At 52.0% G+C, this 12749-nt stretch overlaps 1 protein-coding gene across 4 annotated transcripts in view; it reads left to right on the top strand.

Annotated features, from left to right (window-relative positions):
* PEBP4 (phosphatidylethanolamine binding protein 4) overlaps positions 1-12749 on the top strand; it is a 214894-nt gene that overhangs the window by 13726 nt on the left and 188419 nt on the right. For all 4 annotated transcript variants that reach the window (XM_006930640.5, XM_019828435.3, XM_003984698.5 and 1 more), the window contains one exon: positions 5866-5992. In XM_006930640.5, the coding sequence (XP_006930702.3) occupies positions 5866-5992 (127 nt within the window). The remainder of the gene's footprint in view (positions 1-5865; positions 5993-12749) is intronic.

A 12749-nucleotide genomic window follows, 5' to 3' on the forward strand; every position in this document is an offset into this window, starting at 1 on the left:
GGCCCCGGCTGCCCTAGGCTCTGCCCTGCAGACATCCACACGCTGGTGCCCTGGGGGCCTGTGCACTATGGTACTCCTGAGGGCTCTGGGGCATCCATTGTATGCCAGGAGTTCCGCTGGTGCCTAGACTCCTTGGCTCATTTCGCGGTTATCACGAACCCACCAGGTACGTATCACCATCCTCATATTGCAGACGAGGAATCCCCAAGATTAAAGAACCGGTCCACAGAGCTCACGCACCTCGCCAGTGGCAGAGCCTGGATTCAGCCCCCCTTGTTTGGCTCTACACTCAATGCCCTTTCCCCACCCGCCTTTGGAGCTTCTCAAACTCGAGTGAAGGGGAGCTGTCTCAGGGCACTTGGGCTGCTATAACAAAGTGCTAGGGCAAGGTGCCTTATGAACAGCAGAAATTTACTTCTTCTCCTCCTGGAGGTTGCGAAGTCCCAGATCAACGTGGCAGCAGTTTCCATGTCTGGTGAGAACCTGCTTCCTGATTCACAGATGGCTGTCTTCCCACTGTCCCCTCACACAGTGGAAGGCCCCTCCCGGACACCCCACCTCATAATGTCATCACACCAGGGGGCTGGGGTTCGGCATATGAATTCTGGGGGAGGGGCAACTGCAACTCACTCCATTACAGGAGGTACTCTCAGGACTCCCTGGAGTCCACCAGGAGACCCCCAGCTTGAGAAACACAAACTTGCCACACTAAGGTTGTGTGCTAAGAAATGACTGGTTATAAACCATCACTGCAAAAGGGGAGGTTTGTCTTTATTACCTCTGAAGGCCTTTGTTGGTAAAAGATCATCACTAACTGAGAACACATCATGGATACGTCAGACCCCTGAGGAGAGATCAGGATGTCCTGTGCCAGGGCCCCCTTGCCAAGAACCTTGCTCAGCTCAGGCTTCTGACCTCTTCAAGAGATCTCCCCACCCCCCAAGAAGCCACTCCTCTCGTTATTAGGTAGAGTCTAATAGAGAGAGAGAAAAAAATATATATATTATATATATATTTAGAGAGAGAGAGAGAGAGGGGGGCGCCTGGGTGTTTCAGTCGGTTAAATGTCCTACTTCAGCTCAGGTCATGATCTCACATTTCATGGGTTCAAGCCCCGCATTGGGCTCTGTGCCGACAGCTCAGAACCTGGAGCCTGCTTTGGATTCTGGGTCTCCCTCTCTCTCTGTTCCTCACCCGTTCGTGCTCTCTCTCTCTCTCTCAAAAATAAATAAACATTAAAAAAATTTTTAGAGAGAGAGAACGCACACCTGACCACATGCACAAGTGGGGGAGGGGCGGGGGGGGGAGGATCTTAAGCTGGCTCCGAGCTCAGTGCTGAGCCTGATGCAGGGCTGGATCCCAGGACTTTGGGATCATGACCTGAGCCCAAATCAAGAGTCAGACGCTCAACCAACTGAGCCACCCAGGCATCCCGAATAGGGAATTTTTGAAGTCAGGCCTTAACACCTGAGGGTATTAATCTAGAAAAGAGGAAGTTCATGTACAGGGACAAGCAGTAGGAAGACACCATTAAGGGAAAAGCTCTTCCGGGGTTACAGCTTACCGACCCCTGACAAAACCCTGAGGTCAGAACTCAGGTTCAGTCTCAGCAGCGAGAGAACGACAGTCTAACCCACACCCTGTGGGTGCGTCTATTCAACAACGCCCTCCCGCTGCATCAGCTCCCCTGGCTGGGAGCCCCCCCTTCCCCCCCACCCCACCAAAGCCCTCTGGCCTGTGCTGAAAGTCCCCCCCCCCTCAGAAGCTGCATCCCCACTCGAGGCAGGGGTTGCCTTTCTTTAACTTCACCCCATCCCGTCTAGTGTTGTCCTGCACACTGCATGGAACGAGTCTAGCTCCTCTTCCTCTTTTTTTTTTTTTTTTTAATGTTTATTTATTTTTGAGAGACAGAGAGATAGAGCAAGAACAGGGGAGGGCAGAGACAGAGGGAGACACAGAATCTGAAGGGGGCTCCGGGCTCCGAGCTGTCAGCACAGAGCCTGATGCGGGGCTGGAACCCACGAACTGGGAGATCATGACCTGCGCTGAAGTTGGACACATAACGGAACCACCCAGACGCGCCTAGTTTCTCTTCCTCTTGAGTCTCCTTCAGACGTTGGAGGGTTATGCTGCCTGCCTCCACCCACAGCTCTTCTCAGCTGGGCTCCCAGCTTCATCGTCAGTTCCTCCTCGGGGGGCCTTGGTTCTGGGCCCCACTTCCGCGAGCGGAGGCTGGAGACAGACCCATTGCTCTTTTCCAAAGGTGGCGCCCCACATTTTGACACCGAGAACTGTGTGCCCACCGAGCCCCCTCGGACCTCTGTCCAGGTAGCCTCACCTCCATGGGCCTGCTTGTTAACCTCGCTTTTAGGCCACTGGAATTCTGAGCCCTTTCCACAGGTATAACCCGGGAGCCGTCTCTCTCTGATCTGCATCTTACAAAGCTGAGGGTACTTGGGTCACTACTAGTCGGAAGCCTGGAGACACGAAGTGACTCCCTAGGGAAGCTGTGTGGCGCGCAGATGGCAGACAAGCCGCTGGAGTAGTTCTCCACCGCTGCACAAGTCACCCCAAATGTGGCGGCCACTCACACTTGTTGTGTCCCATTTGCTCTGGGCAGCGCCCGGCTGGGCAGCAAGGGCTCACCCGCGGCCGCGGCCTTGTCTGCAGAGAGGACTGGCTGGGGCGGGGTGCTCTGCTCCCGAGCTCGCTAATGTGGGTGTTGACAGGCCTCGGGCCCTTGCCATGTGGCCTCTCCGTGGGGCTGTTCACCACACAGCGGAGGCTTCCCACAGAGCCAGGATCTCAGGGGCAGAGCCTGTGAGACAAGCCACAGTCTTCTTATAACGTGATCTTGGAAGTGACATCCCGCGCTGCTGCCGGATCTGCTCTGTTAGAATCAAGTCACTAAATCCAGCCCCCGCTCAAGGGGAGGGGGGCTCCCACTAGGGTGGGAGGACCAGGAGGCGGGGATCTCTGGGGACATGACGCTGGCTGCCTGCCACACCCATGTCCCTGTCCCCGTAGTTCACCAACGATGAGACCCTGTGCTAGTTCCTTAACTTTCTTTTGGGCCTCGGTTTACTCATTTGGGAGATAAAAATAATGATAACAGCCGCTTTGAGGCATTGTAGGAAATGAAATAATGCCCATCATGCCATTCCCTTCCCTCTACCCCATCCCCCACCCTGCCCCAAAGCAATGTGAGATAGTGACCACGCTGGGACCAGAGCCCCCTGCCCCTTCCCCCGCCCTCTCAGGTGCCTCTTGGTCTTGTGAAGTTGACCAGGAAATGTCCCAAATCTGGGGATGGAGATAGAATGTGTCCCATGTGAAGTACCCCACGAGCAGGAAGGGCGCTGCAGGAAGATGGCACAAGGTGTCAAGTGTATTCTAACTAAGTTTAATTTTGGATTCAGTTCATCTCAGGCCTGTCCAGATCTTTCTTTAGGCTGATTTGATCATCTGTTACTTTTTGTTTTTACGTTTATTTATTTTTGAGGGAGGGAGAGAGCGCCAGGGGCAGAGAGAGGGAGACACAGAATCCCAAGTAGGCTCCGGGCTCTGAGCTGTCATCACAGAGCCCGACTCAAAACTTGAACTCATGAACTGTGAGATCATGACCTGAGTCAGAGTCGGACGCTTAACCAACAGAGCCACTCAGGCACTCCAATCATCTGTTAGTTTTTTTTTTCTTTTTAACATTTATTCATGTTCTTTGAAAGGCAGAGAGAGACAGAGCATGAATGGAGGAGGGGCAAAGAGAGAGGGAGACACAGGAACAGAAGCAGGCTCCAGGCTCTGAGCTGTCAGCACAGAGCCCAATGCGGGGCTCGAACTCACAGACCGTGAGATCATGACCTGAGGGGAAGTCGGCCACTTAACCGACTGAGCCACCCAGGCGACCCCCATCTGTTAATTTTAATCAACGACCAATTTGATCGTTGTTATTAATCAACTTTGTGCCACTCACAATTCAAATAAATTTGCCTTCTGTGTCCTGATCCAAGCCTTTGGTAAAACTGCTGAACAGAACAGAGGCCTGCACACGGCCCCCTGGCATGGCCTGCTGTGTGGAGTAACTTGGAGTTTTCAGATGCTGGGCTGGCAGCACCCTGTGGTGTGACAGGGGCTGGCAGCAGGGACCTAATCCCTGGTCCCCTGACACCTACCCTTTAGGCCCACTCACCAAACATCAGCTTGCTGATTTTGATTAACTGTTTAAACATTTGCAGCAATTCTACCAGGATAAAATAAGGAAACCCGTTCGTTTCCTGGGAAAGGCCTCTGTGTCCCTCCGTTTCCATCCTGCCTGCCCTGTGACCTTTCCCAGTCCGGGCTATGTGCTGACTCTCCATCTCCCTGCCAGTGGAGGGTCCCCTCTCTCAGCCTGGGGTCTCGCCAGCTGCAGTGGCAGGGAGCTGTTTGGCAGAACAACCAAAATGTTGCCGGGAAGAAAAATGAAAACCCATCCTCTAAAACTTGTTCAAAAGCCATTCAAACCATGGCCTCCAAAGGAATTACTGTAAACTTGCCAAGAGGTAGAAGAAACAAGTGTGCTCAGCAAACCGGAAGTTCAGCTAACTGGCCTGAGGCTGGCTTGGGGGGGGTGGTGCTGGCCCACAGGACGTCCTGTGTCTGCTCGGTGTTGCAGGCTCTGGCCCTCAGGAGCCACTGGAAGGGTGGGACAGGAGGAGAATGTGAGTTCCCTCCCACTGGGAGGCAGGCCTTGCCTTTCTCCCCGGGTCCAGAACTCAGGAGCTCCCCCTCCGGATCTACTCCCCCATTATATTCGCACCGGGTCTCCTCCAGGCATTACCTCCAGCAAGGGAATCATGGCCAGCTCTGGGTGACCACTGGCAGGGTGTGGAGCTGGTCAGCCAAGCTGGACTTTGGGCAAGGCTAGGAATTCACCCCTTCTCTGTCAGCGAATCATCTTAACCCAATGCACCCTGTAGAGATCCTGGGTCTTGGTGATATAAAGTGACAGAAGGACAGAGAGGAAGGGCAAGGTTTTTGTTGTTGTTGTTGTTCTTATTTTTAAATATCTTTTTGACATCCCAGCCTGGTATGCATCTCTGAGGCTCAGATACAGGTAAGCCCTTAAGGCTAACCCTGGTGAAGTTATGGGATCAGCCCTTCCAGTGAACTCGATTCTCAGAGCATTCTTGCTGTTCAGGCCTTCTTTGCAGGGAAAAAAATAGATAAATGGATTCGTACTACAGTCTTAGTGACCAGATATTTTACCTCCTAGGAGATATTTGCATTTTGAAAGTGCAGGGAATGGCAGGTGGAGAGCCTAGGTTATTGGGCAATGCTTGACCCAAAGATGTGGATTATTTAACTGTTGGTGAGGTTTCCAGACATACAGAGGATCTTGATTTGTTTAGGGTTGACGAACGTCTGTGCCCGTGAAGAAGGATGTGCTAATTTGCTAAACCTTTCTTGATGTAAAGAGAACCTCCCCGAAAAGCAATGTGCAAATATTGTTCTTATAAACGCAATCCTACTTTAAAGACACGCACCAGGTTTGTCTAAGGATGCATGCTCTTTTTGAGAAGTCAATACAGATGATAGTTCACACTTTCTGACCACTGACGACTTGCTGGCTCTGTTGTAAATGTCGATCACCTACTTTACTCCTCACACCAATACTTCAGGGGTGTCCCCATTCTACAGGTGAAGAAACCGAGTCACCAAGAGGGCAAGTAACTCTCAGGTCACACCAGTCACGCTAGTTAGTGACCACTACTAGTTGGTAGCAGGCCTAGGATTCCATCCCACTTGACTCTACATTTCCAATGGGGCTAGACTGAAGGCTTTGAACCTGCCAGACTCCCCCTGACTATCTCTTTCTCTCCACAGGGGCCTTGAAGTTTTCTACCCAGAACTGGGGAACATTGGCTGCATGTTTGTTCCCGACTGCAACAATTACAGACAGAAGATCACCCACTGGGATGAGCCCATTGTCAAGTTCCCTGGGGCCTTGGAGGTGAGTGAGCAAAAGCCTGGAGCGGGAGGGCCGTGGGTCTTGGTTTCCCTCTGAGCTTGCTCATTTGTGTGACTTGAAGCAAGGCCCTCCGGGTTGGGTCTGGTGGTACCAGGTAGCTGATGCCATAGGATGCGCCTGCCTCAGAGCAGCCCCATAGCCTTGGAGGAGGGTGGGGTCGGTTGGAGGGGGCTGCAGACCGGAAGCCTTAGTGGGACTGTGGGGCAGCTCTGCCAGGATCTTTCCCTGCTCCTGCAGCCCCTGGGCCCCAGAGCCTGGCTCGTCAGTTTATGTGGAGACCGGCTGATGTGTGCTTTGAAGTCAGCAGAGAAAAGGAAGAGAGAGGGGGTGTAGGGAGTCCTTTCCAAGGTTCAAGGTGGCTGGCAAATGGGGAGGAGCTAACTAGTAATGGGCAGGGCTTCTCATATAGCTAAACAAGCAGAACAGTGCGCCTTGACTCATCGTCGCAGTATGAAACACACCGAAACGTTTGCTCAAACTTGTCTGAAATAGAAGATAGAAGCTCTTTTAGGAATTGGAAATAACTATTCTTTCTTCTAGGAAATGGTTAGTACTATCTTGTTCTGGAAGCTTCCCTTGGTTTGGGGATGTAGTAAGCCTGGGGCAGGGCCGTGGAAGTAGAAAGTGGACTGTGGCTGCCGCTCCCACTGGCCAGAGCATGTCCTGGGGGAGCTGCTCCAGTGTTCCGGTCACTGTTTCTCTCTTCATTGATTCCTGGGTCACACTGAGCCCCCACAGTGTCAGGAGAGGACGGCAACCTTGCTTTGTCTGCTGTGTTTTAGTAGGAGATGCCAATATCAACCTACATAAAAGGACTGCGATGTGTCCAGGAACCAGGTCACAAATGGGTGGAGGCTGAAGGGCCATGGTCAGGAGGTGACCACATGCACACCATATGCACAGCCTTCTGGTCCCCTTTGTGCACCGCGGCAGGGAGAGGCCACCGCCGGCTCTTCCCCTCTGTCAGTCCAGGCCTGATGGCAGTGACTACATAAACAACAAAATAACAAGTTCTGGGGCGAGGGAATTTGCAAGTTTACTCAGATGTGGAGGGTAGATGCTTCTCTTTCTTAAACTGTTTTCACTATCAGGGAACCAGTAGATTGTGATGTGTCTCACAATTGATGAGATTGAAAACACGAAGCTTTGACAGCCTATTGTGTTTGCAACCTTGAAAAACATCCTTTCTTCCGGGAGGCTAAGCAAGCAAGTGACGAGAAGGCCTCTGAGTCTCTCTCCCTCAACCCTCCCAAGCCTCACGCACATGAACATGCATGCACGTGAACACACACACATGCACATGTCAGCCCTCCTCCCTTGGAGACCTCTGGCCTGGGGCACACCAGTGGACACGTGGGAGAAGCAGAGGAGATATAGGCCACTGTGATTCTAACACTTGGAACAGGAGGTGGAGGGCCGCGGGGAAGGAGCCCAGTCCTGTAGGGAAGAGTATAATGCTGCCCGGTGGGGACTAGATGCTTGACCTTCACCATTAATTCACTTGTCCTTGGCTTTGCCACTGAAAAGTAATGAGATCTGGGGTGCCTGGGTGGCGCAGTCGGTTAAGCGTCCGACTTCAGCCAGGTCACGATCTCGCGGTCCGTGAGTTCGAGCCCCGCGTCGGGCTCTGGGCTGATGGCTCAGAGCCTGGAGCCTGTTTCCGATTCTGTGTCTCCCCCTCTCTCTGCCCCTCCCCCGTTCATGCTCTGTCTCTCTCTGTCCCAAAAATAAATAAACGTTGAAAAAAAAATTAAAAAAAAAAGAAAAGTAATGAGATCAACCACATTCTCAGTCCAGTGACTGTCCTAGGAGAGATTCTCAGTAAAGGACTCCATTCTGCCTGATGTTATAGCATATGTCCACTAGATGGCAGTGCAGACTTTTCTGAGTACCTGGCGTACTTGGTTTGAAGCAAGTTTGGGAAATCTGCATTTGATTCCTTTTAGTTGACACCGATTGTCCTGGGGTGTGGGCATATAATGAAGAGAAAACATCACTGCCTCCAGATCATGAAATTTCCCACCCTGTCTCAGTCCAGAGGTGGGGCAGGACAGAAAACCTGGAGACTTATGAAGGGCAAGGACTCTGGTTAAGAAAGCCAAGGAGAGTAGAGATGTCACAAAGAAAAAATTGGTCAAAGTGGTAGAAACAAAGGAAGGAAACATAATATTCTACTACTATAGAACTAGACGGTTTTTGTTTTTTGTTTTTGTTTTTTTTGTAAATTTAACTGACATTTGACAAGGTGATTCAGGGTTATCAAAAAACACCATTAATCGAGTGGTACCCACTTTATGCTGGGTACTATTTGTGTGTCATTTCATTTAAAGTTTTCATCAAGTCTGCAAGTGAAGTAAGTATCTCTTTAGTTGAGACTGTTAGTGATGAGTGACAAAAGCCAACGCTAACCGGCTTGTGCCAAAAGAGGGAAGAAACTATTGGTTCACAAAATGAAAACTCCAGGAATAGCTTCAGGCATGGCTGGATCCAGGTGCCCAAACAATGTCACCAGAAATCTATTTTTCCCTTTCTCTACTTTTTTCTATGCTGGTTTTATGCATAAATAGACTCTCCTTGTGGTGGCAAAGACAACCCCATTAGCTTCAGATTTGTTTTACTAGTTTATCAATCCCAGTGAAAATAGATTGACACTTTTCAACCATTAAAAATCCCAGGATTTGTCATGCTTAGATCACATGCCTATCCTTGAACCAGTGACCTTGGGTAACCCCACTAAATCTACAAAAGCTGAGGGCAAATGAGGATGGTTCCCCCAGAGGAGACCACTGGTAAGGGCTCTCAGCAGAGACACCAGGGCACTGGCACAGTCAGGGGACGGGGGCGGGGTGGGGGGGCTTGCTGAATGGAAGCTTTCTTGGGACAGAAAGCAGTGTTTGCTAAGGAGGGTGGTGGTGAAGAGGTGGAGATAGGCCAGGGGTAATGAGAAATGATATGATGGCTAGAGCTTCCCTTAAGGTGTCGAGGGAACAAACACCTCTACAGAGAGAGAAACTGGAACAGTTGGAGAGGAAGGGCTGCTCTCTGGGAATAGGGTCTCTCAAGAGTGTGGGCAGGGGAGCCCGAGTCCTTAGTGACAAAGCATGGGATTGAAGGCATTTCCTCTGGGCCCGGGGCCTACTGAGAAAGGACAAGCAGGTTGTGACTGGCTATGTGGAGATAGTGCCTTGCTTCAAAGTGATTAAAGCAATGCCACCAAAGCAGCAGCTGCCAGTGGACATGTCTTGGGAGCCCCCCACCACCACCAAGCAAACCCTCAGGAGAGGTGCTGTGGGCCTGGGACAGTGCCTCTGTGCCTACCAGAGGTCTTCCTGCCTGTACATCTTTGTTCAGGCCACTTCCCATATTTGGACCCTGCCTACTGGGACACCCTGCCCATACCAAAATGCTGCTGCTTCTAAGAAGACTTCCCTATCTCTCTCTTGGCCCTATCCTCATCCCTGGCTGGTGTCTTCTATCTCTGAACTATCTTAAAAAAAATTTAATGTTTATTTATTTTTGAGAGAAAGAGAGACAGAGAGACAGAGCATAAGCAGGGGAGGGAAGAGCACAGAGAGAGAGGGCGGAGGAGGACACAGAATCTGAAGCAGGCTCCAGGCTCCGAGCTGTCAGCACAGAGCCCAGGGTGGGGCTCGAACCCATGAACCACGAGATCATGACCTGAGCCGAAGTCAGACACTTAACTGACTGAGCCACCCAGGTGCCCCCTCTCTGAGCTTTTTAAATGCCCCCTACTCATCAGACCTAGAGTTTACTTCCTTCTGTCTTGTATTGTGATTGCTTGTTCATATCTCCCATAGCCTTGACAAGTTTGTAAGCTCTAGGAAAGCAAGACCACCCACAGCCCCTACCAGCATTGCAGGCCCCATGTTGACTGACTAGGTGAGGGGGTGAATAAATGAATGAATGAGTGGCTGCTGGAAGGATACCTCCTGGAGTGCGGCGAACTATAAGATGTGTGAGTCCCATGGTTTGCCTTTTAAGCTGTTGGGTGTCTGGGGCAGCCTGAAGAAAAGCTGCTGAAGCCAGTACTAGTCTCTCCTCTACCCAGGGTGGGGGTGGGCTCAGGGTTGGGAAGAGGAAAGCCAGGAGAGAAATCCAGTGGGTTTTCCAAAAGGCAAAGTAGTGCAGGGAAATATGGATGGTCCCTGTGCCAACAACCCCAAGAGTTAAGAGAGGTGTTGAAATAAGAGGAAGCTTTCTCCCCTGGTGCTTTGACAAACATTAAGAGGCAAGCGTCTTAAAATGCATCCCTTCTCAAGATGATGTAAACCGAAAGGCCCCTGAGAAGCTTCTTGACTGAGGCCTATTCTTCACCTTGAATTTAACCAGCTGGAATCCTTTTGAAGTGAAGAAATTACCTTTAAGTGGGGAATGTGCATTGCATTAGAGAGAAGGAACAAGGAGTCCTGGGGTCCCTCAGGTTTCCAGGCAGGCTTGGCTCTTCTCTCTGTCCCAGAAAGCAGGCAATTCTGAGTATCCTCCAAACAGACGGGACAGGCAAAACCCTACCCCACCCTGGGCCTGTAGGGTCTGTGTTACTGCCTCCTGGGGGGCCACCTCCTTGCCCTCACGGGCCCAAGGTACACACACAAGTCTGGACACATGTGATAGAGTCACAGACTCTCCTTGCTGCAAGAGACCTCAGAGCTAACTAGTCCACTTCCCATCCTTCTCTTTACACACAGAGCAGAAAAATAGGGGCTGCTGGTCACAAAATGATTAGTGGAGGAGGGACGTGGGGCTCCTGACACTCAGAGGAATGCTGGGTAGAGCAGCCCATGAGGGATGGAGCAGATTCTCTCCTTCAGGGAAAGAAGGGGCAGAGGAGGAGCACGCATACATGCCGGGGGTGGCCAGGCATAATTCAGCGTTAGGAATACGAAGTGATGCACTTAACAAATATCTATGGAACACACAGACACCATGGTAGTGCCTCAAAGTCAAAAAACAAAAGGCGCCACCATGGAGCTCCCAGCCTAGGTTGGGAGACAGACAGAGTCACGTGGTTATCAGTGTTGCGGTGGATGAGCTGCGGTTACCATGAGGACCAGGTGGGGCAGCCAAGCTGCGTCAGTCTGGGGAGGCCTCCAGGAGGAGGTACCCAGAGCTGAACTGCAGACAGTGAATAGGCAGGGCATGGCGGTGGGGGGGCCCAGATGGCCGGGTGAGGGAAGAGGCTCAGGAGAGGACAGGGCCACTATGTAAGGGGCCACAGACACTGCTTGCCCTGGTGTGGAGTCTGGATTTTATTTTGAAGCCAGGTTGGGGAGGGGCTGGGGAATGTGACCAGATTAGCAATTCAGGATGGTCAGTCTGGCAGCACAGGTGGAAGAATGGAAGAAAGAGGAGGTTGAAGGCAGGGAGAGCACCCTGCTGAAGCCCTCGAGGTGAGGGCATGAACTGTGGCATGGATTTGAGAGATAGAAAGAATGGAATCCATAGAGCTTGGTGACTGAGGAGGAGTGGGGGTCGTGGCGGAGGGAGGGTTAGTGTGACCCTTGGGTATCTGTGATGACCAGGCAGGTGAGCAAGGGTGAGGCTTAGCATATAACTCATCCTCCAAAACAAGACGCTCTGGGGAGTGAGGGGAAGTGTGGTTAATAATTACCAGGTATGGTAGGGCACTGTCCCATTATTTTGGCTTCCACCAAGGGACACAAGAGAAGAACTAGATCTATAGGGACAAAGGCCAGCAACTCTGCAGATGCTGAATCTGAGGACCCTGCGTGCACCCAGAGGCAGCTGCCCGCTGAGCTCCTTTCAAGAAGTGAAGGCAGGGCTGCAGGCCTAGATTTGGGTCCTCAGTGTCAGGGGGCGGGGCGTGGAATCTTTGAGGTGGTGGGACTCACTCGGGGGAGGATATGGAGTGGTCAGCTACAGCCAGCCTGCAGAGGTCAGGTCAGACAGGCCACAGAAAAAGTGCATCCGACCTAACCCAGCCGACTACTGGGGAGCCCTGGCAGGGAGGGAGGACTGAATAAGGAGAGGACGTGGTAGTATGGGCCACACACACCAGAAGTTTTCAGGGAGACAAAGGGCACCTGAGCTATTTAAGTGCTGGCAGGAAGGAGCCAGTGGAAAGGCAATGCCCCAAACAGCAGAAATTAGAGATAATGGGCCCATTGGAGAAGTTCATATCTGAGAAGGAGAACCACAGGGATGGTGGAGGTCAAATAAAGGGAACGAGGTATCCAAGTTCCTCAGAGGTCAAGGGTGGGAAGCACAGCAGAAGCTTCCAAGGCCCCCGGCCCCGGCACGTGGGTGAGCAGGAAGAGGAGGAGAGATAGGTGTGCTCGCTGTGCCCCAGGAGGGGTGAGGGGTCTCCCCAGCTGCTGGACCTGTGAGCTGGAGCACAGGTAGCAGAGCCCCTCACACAGAGGTGAGATGCTATCTGGAGGCCAGAAGGGCTTCGGGTGTGAATGCGAGAAAGTTGCACTTTGTGGGCATTTCAGACAGAGGTCAGGAAGGTGCAGGGTCAGAGAGGCAGGAATGGAAAGGGGTGGCTGCCAGGCTCAGACTCGGGGAGAAGCAGCCGCAGGGCCAGGCTGGGGAGAGCCACTGGGATTTGGCAAATTCCCTGACACTGCTCTTGAGGATGGACAGAAGAGTTCCAGAACAGGGGCCTGGGAGCAGACGGTAAACCCAGAACAAGGTGGGGGGTTCAGCAATTCACTGAGTGATGATTTAGGGGAGAATTCATGACCTGCAACCCTAACCC

This window comes from Felis catus, chromosome B1 (genome assembly GCF_018350175.1).
Source record: "Felis catus isolate Fca126 chromosome B1, F.catus_Fca126_mat1.0, whole genome shotgun sequence".
NCBI lineage: Eukaryota > Metazoa > Chordata > Mammalia > Carnivora > Felidae > Felis > Felis catus.